General features: G+C 35.0%; 1 protein-coding gene across 1 annotated transcript in view; it reads right to left on the bottom strand.

Moving 5' to 3' along the window:
- EYS (eyes shut homolog) overlaps positions 1–25692 on the bottom strand; it is a 1264258-nt gene that overhangs the window by 1149727 nt on the left and 88839 nt on the right. Inside the window, 3 exon segments of the mRNA XM_036318417.1 lie at positions 4997–5142; positions 16127–16166; positions 16169–16291. Of these exon segments, the coding sequence (XP_036174310.1) occupies positions 4997–5142; positions 16127–16166; positions 16169–16291 (309 nt within the window).

Raw genomic sequence — 25692 nt, 5'->3', positions numbered from 1 at the left:
TAGAGAGTTAGAAACATCGATGAGAGAGAAACATCGACCAGCTGCCTCCTGCACATCTCCCACTGGGGATGTGCCCGCAACCAAGGTACATGCCCTTGACCGGAATCGAACCCGGGACCCTTCAGTCCGCAGGCCGACGCTCTATCCACTGAGCCAAACCGGTTTCGGCTCATCAAGCTCACTTTAAGATTATCATCACATTGTGCCCACCATACAAAGCTATATATATAAATTCTTACTGATCAAGTAAAGCCCCATCAACTGACAACCAAGGCTCTGAAACATATAAATATCTTCTGATATCTTCTTCCTTCTAAAATACTTGTAAGATTCTGTTAAAGGTGTTTTTTTTTTTTGTTACTGCATAAATCTGAGAGAATTTCTTGGTCAATGGAATTGTCCGGTAGTCTTCTGGAGGGGCAACCATGAACAAACACACAGTTCTGTAAAGATCCAATTAAGATGCCCTCACTACCAAATTTGAGGACCTTAGATTGCAAACAGCACCCTGCTGTGAGACCAATGAAGATTCCTCTCTCCAACTATGACAGTGACATAGGGACAGTTTCAGATCTGAACTCCAATTCCTTTTCATCAAATTCCCAAATGTTAAGTTTAGTTTGTCTCCTAAGAATAAGAAAACATTTTAGAAAATGTTTGATTATAGGATCCAGTTTAATCTAGAGAGATAAACATAGATTTTACAACTTCATCATCTAGCTAATTTAATGAACAGTGAATTTATATGGTCACATGAGTCTGCATTTCCAGGACAAAATTTTCCTTAAGCCACCTTTTCAAAATCTTTTTACACAATTTTGTCAGGTCCTCAGTTGAGATTGACTACTCTTTGGCATTTCATAAGACATGACATTACACAAGCACCTCAATATATTTTCATGGGGTCCTTTCAGTCTTGGACATCATGCATTCCTTCCTTCATGTTGTAACTCATGTACATACCTTTCTAATTGCTATAATCCCCCCAAGGACAATCTATAATTGCAGTGGCCACTCTGTAGAAGTTTCGACAAGAACAAAATCGCTCATTTGACAGATGCATTAAAATAAAAATGAAATCTCTACACTTGTAAGGAGATTTGATGTATAATAGCATTTGATGTATAAGAGTCCCCCGTTCATTTTTACAATTTGGGGATTAATAAGCAGTAGGTTTTTAATTACATGGCTTTATGGAATTGTCAAGGGTGTAAATTATTGTTTAAACTGTCCATATTAACAACTTGTTTTTGTGGGTGTGTATCTTTGTAAAAATAAGTTTTTCTGTACTTAAGCCTCTACTACTCTTTGCAGCTAGGAGATAATTAACTTTTAACAATCATGATTTCATATCAGCCTGAATTTAGCTCCCATTCACTTGTTTATTTTTGCTTTTTTTGAAAAATTATAATATTTATTGATCATAAATATTTTTCTGTCATTATATGTATATTGTGGGACCATTGATCAGATAGTCAAAAATATAAGGAAAAGGAAAATGATAAACTGTGCTTAAATTATGTGTTTTGTCTTTGCCAAAATTTTAGCAAAGCAGTAAATGTGAATGGGTAATGTATTTAGTCTTTTTTATGAATAGAAAATTAGGTTCTTAGAGTTTTGGCATAAACTTGAAAGTCTTGATTAAAAAAAAAAAATGAACATAGACATTTACTTATATTTAAGAGAGTTTATGGACTTTCCCAATAAATAAATGACTTTTTAGGCAAATGGGAATGATTATAAACCTTGGAAGGACTATTCTATCATAGTTTAATCAGATTGTTAATAATTTTAAAAATATAAAATTGGAATAATTGACATTTTAATAATTTATATAATTTAAAAGGTTTTAATCTTGTAATTTTTTATTGATTCACCTACACTGATGTACTAGAAAGTTTTGCTGATAATACTACAAATCATAAGGACTTAACATGATGGTGTAAATTGCAACTTCCAAATCCTTGGACAATATCAATATTTTACACTGCTATTAAAATGAATTAATAAATTAACATTTAATACCTGAGAAATTATTTTAAAAATATACAAATATTAATCTCTAAATATAATTTAAAATTAACCCTATTTCCTATTGAATGCAAATCAGGAAATAAAAATATATAGTAGATACACAAATGATAGCTCAATTTTAAAAATGAAATGTATTTTATTAATCATTATAATTATTCAAAGTCTGTGTATACATTTTTTGGGCCATCCTATATAATTAATTGATGTACAGTATGGGCACAAGTAGATTTATAGTTCTGAGTATGAGGAACAAAGTTTATTTTTTTCTTTTAGTTTTTATTTTAATTGAAAAAAATCAAGTTTTAATATTTTGAAATTACAGCTGTCATTCAATATTATATCAGTTGCAGGCGTACAGAACAGTGGTTAGACCTTTAGATAAATACCACATGATCTCACTCATTTGTGGAATATATAGAACAACATGAAGTGACAAACAAAAATAGATCCAGAGACAGAGAAGCATTGAACTGACAGTCAAACCTCAGAGGGAAGGGGGCGGGGGTAAGAGATCAACCAAAGGACTTGTATGTATGCAGACAAGCATTACCAATGGTCACTACCATTGTAATTCAAAAACAATAAAAAAGAAGTGATCTCTTTGATTATTCTAGTACCCCTTGACACTGTACATAGTTACTACAATATTATTGACTATGTCCCCTATGTTGTAATTTACATACCAGTGACTATTTTATAACTGCCAAATTATAATTCTTTTTAAAAAATTTTTAAATCATGTTTTATTTGTCAATTACAGTTGACATACAATATCATATTAGTTTCAGGTGTAAAACCCAGTGATTAGATAGGTACAGGGTATGTAGAGGCCAGATGCTGATCATTTGAGATATTTTAGGAAAGCCCAAAGCATGAGGCAAGAGAGACACTTATATAGAAAATCCACTGGAAATGGCTTGAATTAGCTTTCAAGTTTCAGAGAATTACCAGGATGGGGTGAACAGTATGAACTGCTTGATGGAGACTTAAATATGGCACCCCTCTGTTAGTTCTGTGGAAAGGGAGAGCTCAACAAAGGAATAATGGCTTCTGCCAACACTTTTATCTGGCAGAGAGCTGCTCCCCCTTTCAGCTTTGCCCTGATGCCAGGCAATTTTTTTGCTGTCTGTATGTCTCTGGCTCCTTTCAAGTTGCTGCCAAATCACTGAAGCTCAGAAGAGGCGAGTCCCAGTAAGTCCATGTGTGGGCCCTTTAAGAGGAACTGCCTGGGACTCCAGCATCCATCCTTCTGTCTCCCTCAGCTACAATACCCTCTGATTTTACAGCCCAAAGTTATGGGGACTTTTCTTCCTGGCACTGGAACCCTGGGCTGGGTGGCCTTGGTCTAGGCCTAGGAACATTTGCTTCTCAGTGGGGAATACTGCAGCCAGGACATTCCTTGCAATTATAAACTGCCACAAGTGGGTGTCAGATCAGCTGTTTATCATATCCGCCCATCCTACCAGTCTCCATGTGGCTTCTTTAACTCCCTAGGCAGTTTTTCAATGATGGTGTTCTAAAGTTTAGTTGTATTTCTCATTTGGTTGTTGGAGGATTTGAGTACCATGTTTACCTACACTGCCATCTTGACCAGAAGCCCACAGTTAATTTTGTATTATTTATTAATTATTGTATTATTTTCCATATGAACTACTGTATACCTACTTTTTCCCACCCTGTATATTTATGTTGGCATATTTATGTTTATTTTAATTAACATCAAAGTTGTAAAAGTTAGATAAAATGTGTGATCATGAAAAAATAAAATAGCTAAAACATTATTTGATTGCTGTCTTCAGGTTTTCTCTTCAGTCTTAAAAAAAATAATGTTAGTTACCGTAGTTAAAGTTGGTAGTTACTTTAAAAGAAAACAAAGAAATAGAACTATGTATACAAGATAATAAATATGATTTGCTTTTTTTATCCTAAGAGAAAGTATACAGTTATTTAATTAGTAATTTTAATAGATAATGTTCCTTAATATGCTAATAAAGTACAGTAAATCCTAAAGATAAAAACTTTAGTCATCTATTTCATAGTCATATACCTGTAATTGCCTAAATGCATACATGTAAAACTATAGTAAGCCTAATACATCTGAGTGTAACTTAATAAAAAAAAAATGAGGGTATACATGAAATTAAAACATCTGAGGAATTTGAAGTCTGTTTTCTATATTGGTAATGCCCCTTTAGTTGGTTGCTTTTGAAGTAAACTGGGTTTTTTTATAAAATTGGCTTAATGTTAATAGATTTAATAATAAAAAGCTTATAACGTTTTATTAATTTTGAATATGAATATATGCCAAATATAAAAATAAAATTAAATGTTTTTTTCTATATAAAATAGCCAAATTAGGTTGTGTCTAGAGAAGAGTGGTTATAAATATTCTATTAACTAAACTTTTTTAAAAACCTCTGAATCATTTTGACAAATGTTCCTTAAAATAAATATCCTAAAATCATTGCTTCTTGTTGTTATTTGTTTGAAAATATTGCCCTAATTTGTACAAGATGAAGGCAAGATGGCGGAAAACAGGGCCACTTTTGGCATTCTTGTACTAGGCCCCATAATTGTTAATGGTAAAATTGCACAGAGATTAGAAATTTTCCAGAGACTTAAGTATATTCCAAAAGACAATCATAGTTCTTTATGATCTCTAAACAAAAAGATGGCATAATCATAATTGTGTTTAAGAGGCTTTAATCAGTTAGCAAATTATAACAAAACTAAACCACAAAAAGACTAGAAATAAAATGATTGTTAAAACTCTTCATTACCCTTCTATATTATAAACATAATAAAAAATTTGAAAAAAAAGATTTCCAAGTAGGTTGTTAAAAATTTGTTTATGAAGTTCTATTTAAGCTGCGCAAATCTTGGACTTTAAGTTTATAAACTTAACATTTCTAACTTTTTTCAAATCAGACCAATAGGAATTAAAGAGAAATATGAGAAATGCTACCTTACCTCCATTTTTTTCACATTGAAACAAACATGGATAATCAATGTCTTCAGATTTGTTCACATAGTCTGCATTGTCAGTGCAATTTTCAGTGAGAAAGAAGTAAGCATCAATAGTCACTTCACACTTTTCACCTTCAGATACTTTCAAACAACAACAACAAAAAAAACATAAGAAAATAACTTCTCACAAACTTGAAGTCACATTTAAGTACTAAAGAGAATTGTCAAATTACTTGATCAGATCAATATGACATATATCACAAAATAAGGTTCTATATCTATAGAGCACTAAATATGAAAGAGACCTAAAATATAAGGCCCAACTATCGCATTTTATTTATTTTTTTTAAATATATTTTATTGATTCTTTACAGAGAGTAAGGGAAAGGGACAGAGAGCTAGAAACATCGATGAGAGAGAAACATCGACCAGCTGCCCCCTGCACACACCCCACTGGGGATGTGCCCCCAACCAAGGTACATGCCCCCAACCGGAATCGAACCCGGGACCCTTCAGTTCGCAGGCCGACGCTCCATCCACTGAGCCAAACTAGTCAGGGTGCCAACCATCTCATTTTAAAATGAGCCTACGACAAAATAAACTGATGAACAAAATAGATAGAGACATAGAAGCAGGGAACAGACTGATGAATCTCAGAGGGAAGGCCGCGGGTAAGGGGGTGGGGTTGAGGGATGGGAAGAGATTAACCAAAGGGGGAAAAAAAAATATATATATATATATATATTCATCCATCCCATGGAAACAGACAACAATGCTATGAGGACCTGCAAGCGGGGAGAAGAGCAGGTGTGGGTTAGAGGGGTTCAACATGCAAAAAGGGGGTAATACTTTCAATAATAAAGATAACTTTTTAAAAAATGTAGCCTGAAATACAGAGCATCAGTATAAGACACAGTATCTGGGCTAATCCATTAAAAAATAATCAAATGTCAAATGAGTTTTCAATTAATAACGGAAAACTGATGTAGTTACTATAAACAATATTTATAAAAATAATTTTACATACTACAGCTGTATAGGGAACCACTTCAAAAGAAATTTTAAAAAATAAAGCATTTGTGATAGAAAAATAATCAGGACCTCATCCTTATTTTCTCACAGGAAGGAATGAAGGAAGGAAATATGTGTGCTTGTGTGTATGTGTAGGTATAGATGCAGATATACATAAATAATTTAACTACTTCACACTCTATTGTTAGATATAATTTCTATGATGCAATAAAAATGAGATTGCACAAAAGTAAAAGATATGACATATACTCAAGAGGAAATTTAGTAAAAACATATGTAAATATGGCCCAGATTTAGAATTATTGCATAAAGACTGTAAAATATCTATGATAAATGTGTTGAAGTATCTACAGAGGAGGTGAATATGATTGCTAAACAGATAGGAAACTAGGGAATGAGAAATCTGGAAACAAACAAAACACACACACACACACACACACACACACACACAAATGAGGTCTCAAAATTGTGGGCAGAAAGGAACTAATTAGGCTGAACTGAGAACCTATTATCTTTTAATAATGGATGCAACATTACAGGAAATGAAAGAACACAGGAGACCTGATAAATCTCCATGTAAACATAGATACACCTCCTAGTAAATAGACCAATAATATTTGGTAGAGAGATAGTATTTATCCACAGAATCCTATAGCTAACACTATGATTTTGGATTGCTTATGGTCAGCAAACCTAAAGTCTATGGTTCATGAAGCATGACTTTCTGAAAAATATCTTGTAAGCTTTGCAAATGACACTTGAATTCTAAGGTGGAGATGGTTTCCAAGCTGAAATGCCCCTGCTGTGTGCAGATCTAATTTAGAAATCTCACATATCACTCTGGAAAAAAAGGAGAAAGCTAGGAAGCCAGCATAATGTTCCAATTCTTTTTGACATTACAGGTATAATTTGACTGCTTACAATCTTATAATTATAGAAAATGATTAGTTTATTAATAATAAAATAGTCAATGCCGAGCGGGTCTCTTAGAGATGAGACACAAGAAATGAAAATATTCAGTAAATTTAATGTCAATAAAAATCATACCTTTAATGTGATGAAAATAATTCAAATATGGTATGCTGGCCTCATATAATAAATTGATGAATGTTCCTTAATATTTTTGTGAGGAGTTCAACTAGTGATTCTTCGTTGAATATTAGAAATAACTTGTATAGAAAACCATATATTTCCATGATTTTATTGTTGTTGAAATATTTTTTAAAAACTATATTATTTAATTATTTGAGCTTTTGTAGGATTATTCACATTTTATATTTATTATTGAATCATTTTGCCAACTAGCATTTTTCTATGAATTTATACATTTTATCTAATTTGTCCCAATTTATAAGTCAATATTTTGCCATAATGATGTACTTGTTAAATATTTGAATTTAACTGAGATATTATTGTCCTTTCCCCCCAAAGCATTAAAAGAGGTATTACAATAATAAAACAAATGCTTTAACCCACAGAGGTAATAGAAGGGGAAATAACAGTGAGCACATATCCTATATAATAAAACCCTAAAATGCAAATCGACCAAACAGCAGAATGACTGGTCGCTATGACAGGCACTGACCACCAGGGGGCAGATGCTCAATGGAGGAGCTGCACCTTGGTGGTCAGTGCGCTCCCACAGGGGGAGCACAGCTTAGCCAGAGGCTGGGCTCATGGCTTAAGAGCACAGCAGCGGTGGCAAGAGCCTCTCCTGCCTCTGCAGGGGCTCTAAGGACCCCTTCGGGGATATCTGCCTGCTGGGTTAGGCCTGCTCCCTAAGCCAGCAGACTGACATCCTCCAAGGGGTCCTGGACTGGTGGTACAGGCACATGCCAGGCTGAGGGACCCCCCCGACACACCCCTCAGTGCATTAATGTTGTGCACGGGCCCTCTAGTATTTAACATGTTAAACGCCCAGCCTGTTTTGTCTTACAGAGGGAAAGTATAGTGTCAGTCACTGGTGACTGACTGGGTGCTTAACGTGTTAATAATCTTTGAGAAGCTTAAAAGATATGGTGAATAATGGTAACTACAATTACTGTGGTGATCACTTTTATTATGTACAAATATAGAATCACTAGAGGCCCATTGCAGGAAGATTCCTGCAAGAATAGGGCTTCATTGGGCCTATTCCTGCAAGAATAGGGCTTCCTAAGGCCAGAGCAAAGCAGAGAAGGGAGAGAAGACCGCCGAGGCGGGCTTCGCTCCCTTCTCCACTGCCTCGCACCCTCCTGTCTCCGCCGCCTCAGCTCCCTCCTGTGTCTGCTGCCTCGGCTCCTTCCCATGTCCACCGCCTCATTCCCTCCTGCTTCTGCCATTTTGGCTCCCTCTCATCTCCGCTGTCTCGCTCCCTCCTGTCTGCATTGCCTCGCTCCCTCCCGTCTCTGCTGCCTCGCCTCCGCTCCTGTCTCGGCTGCCTCTGATCCGTTCCCTTCTCCGCCACTTCACTCCCTTCTGCATCACTTGGCTTCCTTCTACGCTGTCTTCACTCTTCGCTCCGCACTTGCATATGCAAATAAACTGCCATCTTTGTTGGGTTAATTTGCATATCATTCTGATTGGCTGGTGAGCATAGCAGAGGCACGGTCAATTTACAAGTTTGTCTATTATTAGGTAAGATAATGTTGTGTACCTGAAACTCACATAGTATTTCAGTCAATTATATCTCAATTAAATAGTATGGATATAATTCACCAAATTCCCCAAATAGTAAAATGTCAACACTGGGGCAAAGAAGATAGAAAAAGCCTTCCAGAGAGATAATCAGAAGTTGAATATAAAGAATTAAAAGGTAGCCTATTACACATGATTCTATATTATTGCATTACTTCCTTTCTTTTCCTTTTATCATGTATCTCATTGATTGTCGAATCAGTACTGGGAGTATTCCACAATCATTTATACATCTGTGCTTATTCTTTTGCTTAAATAACCAATGATGCCAAGTATAATCTTTCATATATATTACTCAACATATGCATGGTAAATATATGTGATGAAAAAGCTAGGTCAAATCATATATACATTTCTAATATTTCCCTGCCAAGATATTAGAGTCATTTTACATTTTGCCAGCAATGGATAAGATCACCAAGTTGTCAAACTCTCAATTTTTGTTTCCAGACTACTAAAAGAAAAATTATATATTTATGGTGCTTTTAAATTTTTCTTTGCTCTCATTATGAGTAAAGATGAGTATTTTCACATATCTTTAGAAATACTTTATATTCATTCAGAATTTTCCTTTTGGCATTTGACTACACTTATGACAAATTTCACAAGGAGACATTTTTCCTTTTCATGTAGTCACATGATCAATCTTTTCTTTCAGATGTCTAAATTTTGATTAAAGATCCAAAGGCCTTCTCCATTTAAAGTTATAAAGTAATTGTGTAACATTTCTCTGTGTGTTTTTTTTAAAATATATTTTATTGATTTTTTACAGAGAGGAAGGGAGAGGGATAGACAGTTAGAAACATCAATGAGAGAGAAACATCGATCAGCTGCCTCCTGCACACTCCCCACTGGGGGTGTGCCTGCAACCAAGGTACATGCCCTTGACCGGAATCGAACCTGGGACTCCTGAGTCCGCAGGCCGACTGTCTATCCACTGAGCCAAACCGGTCAGGGCTCTCTGTGTTTTTTTTTTTTTAATTTTTACATTTAACACTTTCATTTAATATGGAATGTTGCAAAATACCAATCTGACTTTTCTTTCCAGGTGACTACCCAGTTGTTTGACATCAATTATTGATTAGTCCCTATTTACTCTAATGATTCAAATGGCAATTTTGTCATATGCAAAATTTCTGCATGACTAAGATTTTGAACTTTGTATTTTTTATTATCAATGAAACAGTACCATGTCTTTTATTATTTAAACTAGGGGCTCAGTGCACAAAATTGTGCACCTTGAAAGGAACTATGGGCTGTGAGGCTGCAGTGGGCACAGGGGTCGGTCTTGGCCCATCCTACATGCCCCCACCTGACCTATCCCACTGTGGCCCTGGCCCCGTCTGCCCACAGCCCCACTCTTGCTGCCGCAGCTCCCATGCACTGATGGTGCTGGCCCTGCTCGCACCTGCTGATGGCACGGAGCTATTGGGGCCAGTGCCAGCAGTGGGCGAGAGCAGGGCTGGTGCTGTCAGCAGGTGCGAGTGGCGGTTGCTGCCCCGATTGCCCCTCAAGAACAGAGGGAGGTGGAGAAGCCCTGAGGGGCAATCGGGGCCGGCAGTCACCGCTCGCACCCGCTGACAGTGCCAAGGAATTGGGTCCAGTGCCAGGCACTGGCAGTGGGTGAAAGCAGGCTGGCACAGGCAGCAGGTGCGAATGCTGGGCGGGACCACAGCCTGTGGGAGCAAAGAATTTTCAGTAACTACCAGAGACTCTCCCTGATGACAGTGACCAGCACCCTACCTTGGTCTGGTGCCCCTGCTCACCAGCTCAATCATCCTGCCATGGTCAACACCTGCCATGTTCCACGTGTGCCTCCTGATGGTCAGCACACATCAAAGCGACCAGTTGTTCGGTTGTTCTGCTGCTCAGTCTATTTGCATATTTGGGTTATATATATATATATATATATATATATATATATATATATATAACATGCTTTAGTATCTGGCAGAGCTAAATTTTACCTCACCTACCCACACAATGCACTTTTTCAGAGTATACCTAGCCTTATTTGTTTTTCAGTTTTACATGTATACTTTAAGAAGTAAAACAAACAAAAAAACCAACATAAAGGCACCACTGTTATTTTTTTGAAACCTTAATGAATATATATATATATGTATGTATGTGTGTGTATATATATATATATATATATATATATATATATATATATATTATATGATAAAAGGGTAATATGCAAATTGACCCTAACAGCAGAACCACTGGGAATGACTGGTCACTATGACACACACTGACCACCAGGGGGCAGACGCTCAATGCAGGAGCTGCCCCCTGGTGTTCAGTGTGCTTCCACAGGGGGAGCTCTGCTCAGCCACAAGCCAGGCTGATGGCTGCCAGTACAGTGGTGGTGGTGGGAGCCTCTTCTGCCTCCTCAGCAGTGCTAAGGATGTCCAACTGCAGCTTAGGCCTGTTCCCCGCTGGTAAGTGGACATCCCCCAAGGGCTCCCGGGCTGCCAGAGGGATGTCTGACTGCCCGCTTAGGCCCAATCCCCCAGGGAGCGTGCCTAAGCCAGCAGGTGGACATCCCCTGAGGGGTCCCAGACTGCGAGAGGGCACAGACCAGGCTGAGTAACCCCCCAAGTGCACAAATTTTTGTGCACCAGGCCTCTAATATATATATATATTTATTTATATATATATCTAATATTTATCTATATTTATCTATATTTATCTAATATATATATATATATATTTTTAATTTTTTTTCAGAACATTTTAATATATTAGGTCTCCTCTCTAATAGCATGGTTCATCTGTAAAAATTTTTTCAGATTTTTTGTGTTTGTAAATATACTATGGCAATATTTTAAGTTTTTTCAATTTTGAATTTACAATCTTTGTTCATTTAAGTCCTATGCACTTAAATATTGAAACTGCTGTGTACGTGACATGTTTTTCCTCCATTATGACATTTAATTTTTTCTTATTTACATAAAAGCCATTTATTTTCGTGTATATATTAACAAATATAATCGTTACTGTGAAAATGTTTTGAAAATATTACGTGTAATATATGTAAATATACTATACCACATTTTAAAACTTTTCTTCTCAACTATTTTTTTAAAAGAATCTTGATGTTAGACTCTAAAACCCTAAATGGATATAAAAATAATAGCAGGTATTTAACAACAACAAAAAAAGACTTGCAAGTGAAGCAGTATAGTAATAAAAATACTTTTAAGGAAATTATTGTTTTTTTACTCTCTCAATAATTATAACAAAAGTAATTTATAATGAATATATTATAATTAATAACTTGTACTATCTTCTAGCACAAGAAATAAACACCATTTCATAAAGAAAAATAAGGAGTTAAAAGTAATATTGGTTTATAATGCAACTCACAAATGCAGCAATCACTATTCATTTCAAAAAGATGTTCACTAGCACATATTAAATATTTTAAATGTATATGTTTAATTTAGTCACCTAAATTGTAATGTTCACAAGCTTTAAACAAAAGAAAAGTATAAAAAGAGAACTTATCTCCTTTTTGCTGTGACTTTATCTTTTCTTAACTATAATTCATACTTTTTCATTTCACTTCACAACCCATTATCCACTCTGTCAGTGTCATCTCTTCTCCAACCTAATAACACATATAATGAACACGGATGATGACATTGAAGAGAAACAGTGCATGTCAGCTCTTTCTCAAGTTGTGCATCATAGGCCAGTTGTCCTTGAAGGGGCTTCTCCTAATTAATTACTATCCTTATTTGTAGAGCAATCATATTGGCAAGAATTGATTGGGCGTGTAAGGCACTTCATTTAGTTGGTAGAAAATTCTCTTAATTAAAATAATTTTACTGCTGGTAAAATTAATGCACCCCATGCAAACTTGCCAGCTTGATTTTAATGTTTTTCTTCAATATTATTTTATGGAATAATAGGAAATAACGATCTTAATAGCAACAACTAGAAAATAATGAGAATTACATTAAATGTGTCATTCTAGTTACATTCTTTTTTCTTTTTTTGCACTTATTCTAAAATCTGTTTTTGAAAACACTACCAAAAGTAGTTGCATTGTTTAAACTTTGTACTAACCATAACAAATAATTTTTGTGCCGCTACTGAAATATTTGTTGATAATTGAGCTGTATCACACTGAATTCTTTCGCTTGGACAAAAGGCTAATATGCTAAGTGTCTGGTCGTCCAGTTGGCCATTCAACCAATCAAAGCATAATATGCTAATCATATGCTAAGGCCACTCAACTGCTCGCTATGATGTGCACTGACCACCAGGGGGCAGCCAGTCAATTGGTCAACCAGTCGCTATGACAGCACTGACCACCAGTTGGCAGACGCTTTGATAGGTAGGCTAGCTTGCTGTTGGGATCTGGCTGATCAGGACTGAACTAGACAGGCCGGGCAGCCTGGAGTTCTCCTGCGGTCCCTCTCTGGCTGGCCAACTTCCCATATCCCTCCCTGGCCCTGACCATGCACTGGTGGGGTCCCTCGGGCCTGGCCTGCACCCTCTCACAATCTGGGACCACTCGGGGGATGTCGGAGAGCTGGTTTTGGCCTGACTGTGGAACAACTGGTCGCTATGACACACACTGACCACCAAGAGGCAGATGCTCAATGCAGGAGCTGCCCCCTGGTGGTCAGTGCGCTCCCACAGGGGGAGCACTGCTCAGCCAGAAGCCAGGCTTATGGCTGGCAAGCTCAGTGGCAGTGGCAGTGGCAGGTGCCCCCCACAAGTGCACGAATTTCATGCACCGGGGCCTCTAGTTTAGTAATAATTACCTATGTTGATTAAGGTTTGAACATAGATTCATGAAGTTATAATTAAATATGCTTATATTACTTTGATAATAATTGCTCAAAGCTGATTTATCCATGAACAATTTTGACTTCATATTATCCCTATGTCTTAGAAAATATATGTTGTCCTACTCATTTATAAAATTGATTCTATTTGCTTAAAGATAATTTTACCAATGAGCAATTTTCCTATTTATTACTATTTTCCTTAAAATGTTTGCTATTTTATTGTTGTGAATATTATATTTAGTAATTTTTAGTTCTCAAAGAATTTCAATGTTTATTATTAAGTAAATATATGCATGCATCATTCCAACATTGAGACAAAGGGAAATCAAGCATAAAAATGATGTTGGCACTGAAGTCCATGAACTAATTTGGCTGGTAACAATAGATTATGCTTCTCAATCTGCAACATTAAAAGCATTTGGGAAGGCTGCACAGATCTCCTATGTCCACCTCACTACAATGCCAGTTTGTTTGCTCTGTAGTGACAGTAGAGCTATAAGTATCATTTAAAAGCCACCTCGAGTGACTGTAATATGTGGCCAAGTTTAAACCTCTGAGCTAACATAATCCTTAAATAGTGCCGAGACCAGATGTTTTAGGTAACTTCTCTATACACAGTTGTTGTTTGTTTTGTTTGTGTCCTTTGTGAAACAGCAAGTATTTATAAACCAGTCTCTAAACTTCTTTTTATCATTAACAATCTAATCAAGAAGCCATTGCAATCTACTACCATGTTTGATCTTCAGAGTGATTTACTTAATGAACCGATAACTATTTCTGTCATTAGGAGTTGTTAACTCTCCAGAATAGCATATTAGGAACATGATGAAATAAATTATCATGTTTTCTGTTTAAAAGACTAATTGTTAGTTTACTTCTACTTTGCTTCAATGTTATAGTAGTATTATAAGTGCAGCTGCTGCCAGTTGAATACAGTAAGCCATTATTTGAGAACAGACATAACAAATCTAATTTGCTGATTGTTGATAAATTATAATTCCAAAATAGCATTGACAGAAGAAATATTCCTTGATAGAATTAATTGGACTATCATACAGTTTCCAGAATGTGGATTAATTTGCATAAGCTAAGTCAAATAGTATTCAAAGTGTAATCAAAGAACAGAAAAGTATGCTCATCAATATAGGTTTTGAAATAGGAACTTGCAGTATGTAAAACAATTAAAAACATATTTAATAAAATGTGTTAGACTTATTTCAAGTGTTAAAACCAAAAAACTAGAATTTCTGTTGATATCTCTACCATTTGCTCTTTGTATACAATTCATAAACAAGAACTTCTAATTATTTTAGCTATGATTATCACACTCTACTGTTTTCACCCTAATCTATTTCTCCACTTGGTCTTTTTTATTAAATGTGTCAAACTTTCCAATGATTTCATATTACTTTTAGAATAAAAGTATGCTATTTAAGCCAATATTTTAATTCTAGCATTAAAATATTTCTCTCCCCGAGCCTTATTTTCACTCTTGTTCTCAGAGTTCCAGCCAGGCCTTCAAAGGATTTATCTCTTCTAATTTTGTATTTTTCTTTTCTGATTGTGGTGTTTTTGTGTTTTGTGTTGTTTTTCTACCTGCTTTATTGGAGATATGATTGACATACAGAAAGTTATAGATGCTGAATATATACAACTTGATATGTTTGGAGATAAGTATGTACCCATGAAACAATAATCACAATCAATATCAAAAACTTATCCACCACCTCTGAAAAAATTTTCCCACCCCCTTTATTTATTTTGTTCATTTTCATTTTTTTTTATTTTTGTGACAAGAACATTTAACTTAAGATCTATCATTTTAGCCAATTTAAAAATATTACATAGTACAGTATTAATGATAGTCCTATGTTGTACAGATTTCCAAAACTTACATTCCTTGCGTAACCAAAACATTATATCTTTTAAACATAGTTTCTGTTTATGTTTGTTTTAAGCATAATTTATTCAATTCTCCAAACCCTCAACTCTGGTCTCATTCTCCATATCTCTGTGCTAGGGTCATTTTATCATGGAAACCTTATCTGACCTCCCAACTTACTCTCCCAATTGCTCATATTTTCTTTTCTTTTTTCCCTAAAAATAGTTTCTTTAGTTATAAGTAGTCATGGGAAAATATTTCTTTCTGTAGGAGCCTTTACTTCAATTTACAATCATACTTTTATCACTGTATTTGCCCAATAACTCACCAAAACAATAGTCAGATCTATGAGAATAGGAAGTAGTTCTAGTTTTCTTCACAATTATACAGGGTAGAGCCAAAGTAGGTTTATAGTTGTGAGTACACAAAACAGAGTTTATTCTTGTATTATTATTTATTAATTATTGTATAATTTTCCATATGAATATGGAAAATATGCAGACCTACTTTTGCCTCTCCATGTAGTCAACCAGAATTCCAGAAATGTAGTAGGTAATAAGCATATGTCCACTAAGGGAACAGATAAAATTAAGAATATTAAATTCATTTTTTATTTCTTTTGTGTTTTGAGATATAAAATATTTTGTGTGATTAGAAAATGAATACTTAACCCAGCAAATGTTGAATTGATTCAGACAATTTAAAAATAAACAAATTATTTGATTACCTGTAAATCCCAATTGCCACACATATTTAAATTTAAGAGTTGAGGAACTATAGTTTGGCAAATATCATGGCTGATGGATCCACCATAGCAAGGGTACAGACGGATTAAGCGAACATTCTTCAGAAACCAACATGGATTTCTTGCGCATCCTGGGGTACATATATACTAGGAAAAGAAAGTAATGAAAAATGATACATATCTTACTGAATGTTTAAATATATATTTTGGCTTGTAAAATACACAGCTAATTTCTAAAACTTGCAATTTATAAGTGTTTATAGGACACACCTTTTAACACATGTTTTGTGTGTTTCTCCTGTTCTTTTAACTTCTCTTTCTGTACTATATTTCATCATGTTCCTGTTTAAAGTGCCTATGTAATATTTGTTTTGGCTTTGAATCACTCCTCAGTCTACAACTATAGTCTACAAACTTCCACCTGCTGGGCTACAATTTTTTTTAAATCAAATGTAATTGTGGTAAACATTAACAGACACACTACTTAGAACACATATGACCCAATAGGATTCTCACAATGAAATGCCAAGGTACTATTTGAATTTGTTGGCTTTTAAATTTAAATCATTTGAAAACATTTTAATGTAATCAGGGTTTATTCCCTAATAAGATAATCTATCTATGGCAATCTCTAGCATTTTCAAAGACAAAATTCATAACTGTTTTTATCCACATTGAAATTAATTAAATATAAGCAATTTAAAGTTACTCTCAAGTCATAATTAATTTTAATACACAGCACTATACTGAGGTCTTAGGATGTAATAAACCAATAAACTTAGTGTAAGCTCTGGAGACAGACTAAGGCTTTATATTCTGTTTAGAGCATATCTTAAAATTATTTCTACTTCTCTGATTTTCCAATGAGCAAATTCTCCACAAATTCGGCAGTGGAAAGCACAGCTGAGTAATGGGGCACAAGGAATCACTAACATCTGACATTTCCTTTAATCCAATTACCAAAAAATTAAAATTTCTTCTAATTGTTTTATCAACCTTCTCTTTAAATTCACAATACAATTTCTTAATGGATAGACAAAGTATGAATCTTAAATTATATCTGATTACTATATAGCTAACTGGAATCAATACTAAATATTAGAAATAATCAGAAAAAAATAATCATTTAATTACAGTAAATAACTACCAAGAGAGTACAATTCTATCAAACATTTCTAAGTCTTGAGATCACCAAAATTTTTAACCCCTAATTTTATACTAAGACTTAGAATTTTGATGCTTCAGATGGCATCAACTAATCTTCTCTGTCATTGAACATGTGTCTTATTGGACTTATGTTCATCATTGACCTAAAAATATAAAGGCATAATATATTTGAATCTATGGCTGCACAAAATAAACTTAACAAAGTAGCATATTATGTAGACTCATCTCTGCATTTTAAACCAAATCAAGAAGAAAAACCTGAAAAACCTTAGCTTAAAAGTCATCTCTTAAGTTTTTGTTTTGCTCTGTGTGTTTGTGAGTGTGTTTTTTCAACTAAGAAAACCAGAGAGAGCTGCACTAAAGATATACAACCCTCATTGCTATCTGGCATATTCAGGAGTGAGGAGTCCATTGAAAATAAGACTCCACATCTTCTGTAATAACTTTTGGGGATATTGACCAGTAAGGAGTAGATGCTGCTTAGTAAAGACATTGCCAAGCAAAATAACAGGAATAATGTGGGTCCCTGCTCTCAGAGGTGCTGTGGTGCTCACGCTGTTATTATTAATATCACTGGGAGACAAAATAGGCCTCTGGATTTTTATGAATTAAAGAAAAGTCCCTCAAAATAGGTTTCAAGGAAAGTCAGAACCATTTATCTGTTATTAGACCCCTCCATCCCCGAATGAGGACACTGAAGGTATCATGACTTTAGACAAAGTTTGGATTTATAGGTGAATATTTGGGATGGGAAATTAGAGCTCTTATTACCATTCATAAATAACTATAACACCAATAAATTGCCATTGAATTAACAAAGTGTGTGCTAGGAATAATTTATTTTATTAGAGAATAGAGAGGTTATGTAATTCAAATGCAGGTCTATTTCTGAATCTGAACTCTCATTCATGACTTGTGTGGTCATGTGGAATTCATACACATATGCACATTCCACAGAAACAATAGCTTTGATGTACAATATAACCTTTAAAGCAGGTTAATAGAACATGAGTAAAGTAGAATAGTGATGATAGAATAGAGAGTTTTGAACAAGTAAAATAAAACGTCATTTCTAAATAGCTCCAAGTTTTCTAGCAGACAACAAAAAAGAGAACTCATGAAAAATATAGCATAACTCTTCTTACTGATGAGTTTTATTTTGGTGGACTCATTCTAATTTATTGAGAGGATCATATTTCCAGACAATATTCCTAAGAGATAAATGGATGTTAAACCATTGATAATCATGTAGTGATATTTATGTAGAAAATCATTTGTTAAATTGACCACAAATCTAATTTTTTCCCCTCTGAATACTGCTACTTTATTTAAAAAATGATTTTCAATAAATCAAATTCTTTCTGGATATGGATTCCAAAAATATTGATAATGAGTAAAAAGTAGTCATCCAGAATTTAAGTGGACATGGTAACTAATATACTATTCACTGACTATTAAAACACTATTTTCTTATTTCTCATAATCTTAAATAGAAAATGTAATGACTCAGAATCAATTGTATGGCAGGACTGGCATTTTTTTTTTGTGGAATTCAGTTATTTTACAGTGAAATGAATTTCCAGTAGAATAAATGGTTCTCTCTATCATTAAGATGCCAAAAATTCCACAATGACCTCAGGTGACAGGGTAATATTGATTTTTCTCCATCAATTTTATTTGTACCCATAGGGGTGTTAAAAAGTTTACATGAAAACACTCAGCTATTATTAATCTCCCCAGATTAATACTTAGAATTTTTAATACTACCTCCCATTGAATACATGGATTAAGGAACAAACATTTGTTCAAAAATCTGTGGATGTCTGAAAACAGATTTGAGCATTTATTGTTTCAAACTTCATTCATGAAATAGAAAAATAGCTCTTTATGTAAAATGGGTTCACTTGTAGTAGAGTGAATTTAGGGTGACTACCTCAACTGTTTGCCTGGACTTAACACTTTTAGCATTGAAATGCCTGTGTCCTATCAAACTGGTATGTTTAGTTGCCTAAGTAGATTATATATTCATAGTATTATTTCTGAAATGAAGGAGGATAAGAAACATTTTCAATTAGTATATGATTAGAGAGAAAATCAGTTCTTCTAGGCCTCTATAATGTGTGTGTGTGTGTGTGTGTGTGTGTGTGTGTGTGTGTGTGTGTGTCTATGGGGAGGGGGGTCAATTACCACAACATAACCTATCTAACACAGCAAAAGTTCCCACCATCTAAATGTGAGACTAAATTTGGTACTGAGGGTTATTTCTATTTTGAAATATTTATCAACTTTATTACATTGGCTCTAATCTTATAAAATATATAGCTCATAATTCTGTAAGAAAACTAAAATTACATTTAGTGCAATGAACTTTAGTTGTTTATAGGGTGCTGAGAAAAGTATACATTGACAATAGCAATTTTAATTTTCTCATACTTGATTTCCCATTTATTTGTAAGAATTGAAAACAGTAAACAATTCAGAATTTGTACTATTTCTTGTGGAAGTGAGTAGGGTGCCGGAGGGTGGGGATCTACAGATAATGCATTTAGAAATGAACATCTACCTAAATGTTGACAGTGAACTAACTGGAGAGCATTATGCTAAGTGAAATAAGCCAGTCAGAGAAAGATAAATATCACATGATCTCACTCATTTATGGAATATAATGAACAACATAAACTGATGAACAAAAACAGATCCAGAGACAGAACGTCAAACCTCAGAGGGAAGGTAGGGGAGGGAGGGGATAAGGGGGAGAGATCAACCAAAGGACTTATATGCAAATGAACACAGACACCAGGAGGGTGAGGGTATGGGTGTGTGTGGGGGTAATGGGGGGGTGAGAAAACATATGCAATAACTTAATCAATAAAGAAATTAAAAGTAAAAAAAAAAAAGACTTTCATTCTTGGCCCTCATGAAAGTAAGCAAGTTGGACTATATTAAAAATAATAAAATTCACCATGACATACTTCTCTGAGGTGATTCTAGGTGATTTTCTAATTCCTTAAGGTCTTTTGTATATCTACCTTTTATATAAGGAGTTTTAATGAGGAAATTAAGGTACAATATGCTTCTCAGGGTCAACTAGGGTCATTTTAAAGTTGAGATCATTCACTTGGATGAGAACACTGGGCTTTTAATATCATTACTAAAAAGATAGAATACCCATTTTAAAACTATGCCTGAGCCAGGTATAACTTTGTGTAGTAAGAAGAAGAGAGGGACCTAATTTTTACAAACTAAAATATAATTTGTTTCCTAATTCCTGTATTCATTGTTCAAAAAAAGATGAGTAATTTTAATTATCTTTACATGAAAATTTGGGTGGTAGTGCATATCAAGCTGTTTTGGCATAATATGTAGTTAAACTTTGTACATCATTGTAAAAAATTCTAGTCATCAGCATGTTGTCAAGCTGAAGTTTTTGTCAGTTGAGACAGAGTGGTCATCCATTTGCCTGAAATTCTAGATCCCTAAACAGTCTGTGTCTGATCCCAGATTTAAATAGGAAAATGTTATAAAGAACTCGGGAAAGGAGGTAGGAAACATACTTAAAATATTTAAGTATATGTTTAAGTATTCTTAAATATACTGAAATATTTATGTGTCTCTCTCTCTCTCTCTCTCTCTCTCTCTCTCTCTCTCTCTCTCTCTCTCTCTCTCTCTCTCTCTCAGTTTGAGGAAACAATTCCTTCTTATAATAGGTGGACACTGTTGTCAAACTAAACTTTGAGTTACTATTACAAACATGAGATAAGATCATACTCTGTCTAGTTTAACTGTGTGTGCCTGGAGCACAGAGTTTCCATAAGGTAGGTTTTAAATAAACATGCTTTCAAGAGAACAGTTAGTGATATCACACAAAGACAAGACGCAAGGAAAGAAACCTAGGATATTAAAAACAAAGGATAAAGACATTTTCCATAAAGATACCTGACTAAGGATTTCACTAAAGCTTATTGAGTAAGAATGAAAATTAGCTAACCCCTGGGCCTCTTTAATACCTGTGATTATATCTATAATCAAGATGTTGTCTCTAGTAAATTATATGTGGTTCTCCCTGTGAACTGTGCATTGCCTCATTTTTTAATGAATGCTTTTATTGGTCCCTTAGAGTACCAGGTAAAACAATTACTTCATACATTATTAAAGATAAATCAGAACTATGTTGGCCACAATTTATAAAATTAGATGCCTCTGTTGGAAAGAACAGCATTTCTCACAAGACCTAGTTCAATGCCTGTTTTACAAACCAAGTAGCTGATAAGACCCCATTTCATTCTTGATTGCATCATGGGTGGATGATAAATTAGTAAGGCATGAACACACTTAGGATATTGTATCCACATGGGGCTAATCCTGCCTGCATACATGGCTACTGCTTCCCTAAATAGGTGACAAATGAGCCCCCCAAACATGCCCACCCTTTTAAAGTAAATGGGGGATTTTAACCGATGAATGATGAACCAACCAATCATTTTGCTGCTTTTCTTTATTCTGACCTGCACCAATTCACCTGTGTCAATTAGTACAGATGGTCCTAAAACTCAAACTAGAAATGGTCACTAAACATAAGTCCAAAGTGACTTCCTTTTGTGTTTCATGAATGTCTTTTAAAGAGGACGAAACACCATTCTTCTCGTCAAATTTATGTTCAGTCAGAGAGCTCCTCTAATCATTTTAAGCCAGAAAACTTATTTTTTGTGTTAAAAATAAATTTTCCTGAAGTCTCTGTGTATTTGTTTTCTGCTGCTGCTGTAATAAATTACCATAGCCTTAGTAGTTTAAAACACTCATTCTTTTACATATTTCTTGTGTTCAGAAGCCTGAAATCACTCCTACTGGGATAAATAAAGATTTCAGGAGGTCTGGTTGCTTCCGCAGGCTCTCAGGAGGGAAGCTGTATCCTTGCTGTTTTCAGCTGCTACATACATATCCTGTAGCTTGTGTACTCTTCCTACATCTTGAAAGAATACAATTCCAATCTCTGCTTTGGAAACCACATCACTTTCTCTGTCTCTGACTCCTCCTGTGGCCCTCTTATAAGGCTTATAAGGATGTCTGTAATTTCTTCAGGCCCATCTGGATAAGTCAGGATAAACTCATCCTAGCAAGATCCTTTTCTTAACTACATTTTCGAAGTCTCTTTTTCCACACGAAGTATGATTAATAGGTTCTGGAGATGAAGATAAGGGCATATTGGGGGGGGGGGGCGCGTTATTCAGTTACCCATACACTAGATTCCCAGATACTGTTCATCAAAGTTTGCCTTCAGTTTCACCTTTACCTTTGATATCCCTTCTTAGGTGTATAGCCTTAGTATTAATACAGATATTATGGCTCTAACTCCTGGGAGAAGAATTGTCATCTTAAATATCCAAAGTATAGTATAAATGACATTCACATAAATAACAATGTTTTTATAGTTTCATCCGTGATTTTGCCTTAATTATAAGAGGCAAATTTTTAAATTGTAAAAAATTCTTATGGCAGCCAGGCCAGTGTGGCTCAGTGGTTGAGCACTGACCTATGAACCAGTGGTTCAATTGCCTGTCAGGGCACATGTCCAGGTTGCGGAGCATGCAGATATCAGCCAATCAATACTTCTCTCATCATGGATCTCTCTATCTCTCTCTCCTTCTCCCTTCCTCTCTGAAATCAATAAAAATATATTTAAAAACTCTTATGGCATATTTTTATTACTTATTTTTTAATTAAATTATTAATAAAGACATTCTTCACATTTAGTTTCCCTAAGGCACTTAAAGTATTCATATTTGTTTCCTTTAAATATGAACATTTCAGTTATTTACAGGGACTACATATATTTATATGAATTAAGCTGTCACTTCTTATACACAAGCTGTTTAATTTACTTTATTAATTGATATAAATTTTTGCTGAAAATGAGCAAAAGAGGTAATAGAACATAATGAAAATTTTCTCCATTCTTGCTCTTTATACATGAAAAATGGTATCAAGTCAAACCAAATTTAGAAAGTATGAGTTTTTAAAATATATTCATCACTTAAAATCCTTGTTAAATTTCTTTCCATTAAATAGCTAGTACTAATTATTACAATCAAGCACTAGAAAACATGGAATTACAAAGTACTACTTATTGTGTACTTGTTAAATTATATACCTTGCATGTAGAAGTGACATTGGCATAAGCATGGATTCCTGAGTATTTCTATTTTTGTCCTAGAACTACTAATTTACTATTAAGAGTAAATTTTCTATATAAAAAGATCTTGACAGATAATAGAAGCTGTGTGGTAACTTTAATTTCTATTAATCCTCTAAATTGAGAATATCTGCTGCTTCACTATTGCTTGCTGCTTGTGAAAGCAAAGTAAAGATGACACAGATAATACTATGTGAGTTTGACCATAAACTAACTTTGTACCACTTTTTGTGACTAATAATTGTAGGGCAACAAAACCATTTGAGAATTCTCAAATATAAAATCCAGGCAAGATTTTTTCATTGTGTTTTTTGAAAATGTACTTCTAAGTCAATGCATGCTTTTGTTTGTTGATTCAAGTAACAATGATTTAAATGATTAAAATAAATTGAAGAGCCCTGCTGGTGTGGTTCAATGGTTGAGCATTGAACTATGAACCAGCAGGTCATGGTTCAATTCCTGGTCAAGGCACATGCCAGGGTTTTGAGGCTTGGTCCCCAGTAGGGGACATGCAGGAGGCAGCTGACCAATGATTCTCTTTCATCACTGATATTTCTATCTCTTTCCCTCTCCCTTCCCCTCTGAAATCAATAAAAATATATTTTAAAGATAGGCTGAAGAACTAAAATAAAGAAGTAATATAATGCACATGGAAAAGACTTAAAAGCTAGGGTGTAGATGCTATTCTCTTTCAAACACTGTATTAGGCAGAAGTTCACTTCCTTACCAAGAACCTGAATAAGATCAGTATAAATAATTCATCTATTGAAGTAGAGTCAGAGAACCATTAAGTAAAATGTCTATGAAGGACGGAGAGGAGCAGAGGAAAACTATCTCTGAGTATCAGACATGGATGAGGAGATTATTGAAGTTGATCCTGAATTCAGCATTACTGAAGCTACTTCACAAAGTTCAATGACTCTTTAATTTACCTATGTTATGTTTTATAAATCTGGACTCTTGCTCCTGCCTCCTCCTCTCTTAAAAACAAGTAGAGAGAGCTCTCTCTCTCTCTCACTATCACACTAGTTCATGCTACTTAATACAACTCTTCCAAACGTTTTATCTAAATATCCAATACTATATAATAAAAGCCTAATATGCTAAGCGTCTGGTCAGCCATTCGACCAATCATAGCGTAATATGCTAATGATATGCTAAGACCACTCAACCACTCGCTATGACGTGCACTGACCAACAGGGGGCAGATGCTCAATGGAGGAGCTGCCCCCTGGTGGTCAGTGCACTCTCACAGCCGGAGCGCCACACAGCTGACCAGGATGAGCGGGAGCGGCTCCTCCCTGGATCCCCGTAGGCCACACCAAGGGACCCCACAGGTGCATGAATTCATGCACTGAGCCTCTAGTAATATAAATAAGGAGGAAACATACAAATAAATTAAATCTAAGTGAGTATTTCAGAGGGAAGTATTGAGAAGCAGAGCTTGTGAGAAGCAGCATATATCCCTCTTTCTGAATTGGATGTATACAGTCTCTTCCCAGCAAAGGAAGTAAAATAATCAAAAAGCAATTTGACTTAACCAACTGCGTTGTACCTAACTCTCTGATTACAGGGCTCACATAAAGCAGACAAAGGCTTCTCAACCTGGGATCTATCTTACGTTATGGACTTCTACTAATTTGAAGCAGAAAATTCTCTTTTTTAAATTTGGGTTCTTTAAGCTTTCACAAAGTCTATTTTTCTTTCTGTGAACAAGTTTACTACTCTCTAACTTCCAGAGCCTATACTTCCTCTAAGGCAGGTTTTCTCAACCACAGCAAGTAGATATTTTGGAACTGACATCTCTTTGTGGCGGAGGCTGTCATGTGCATTGTGGGATGCTTAGCAGCACACCAGGCTTCTACCCATCAGGTGCCAGTAGCAGAACCAACTCTGATTTGTGACAACCAAAAATGTCTCAAGACATTGCTAAGTATTCCCTGAGGACACAGTCACTCTTGGTTGTGATAGGGATCTTCTTATACTTGACTTCAACTATTCTTTTTCAGAGATGCCCGAGTCTCTCAGCACAAACTATGATACTACCCATCCAGTCCTTAAACCTGAAGAAGTATTTCTGAGGACTGAGAAAGAATGGAAATATTGGTGTGTTTATCTGGTTGAGGGTACAATCAGAAAGTATGTTGACATCTTTAAATGTAGTTCTTGGGTCAAACAATAAGAAATAGTT

The sequence above is a fragment of the Myotis myotis genome, unplaced genomic scaffold (genome assembly GCF_014108235.1).
Source record: "Myotis myotis isolate mMyoMyo1 unplaced genomic scaffold, mMyoMyo1.p scaffold_m19_p_7, whole genome shotgun sequence".
Classification (NCBI taxonomy): domain Eukaryota; kingdom Metazoa; phylum Chordata; class Mammalia; order Chiroptera; family Vespertilionidae; genus Myotis; species Myotis myotis.
This window is presented reverse-complemented; position numbering and strand designations above follow the sequence as displayed.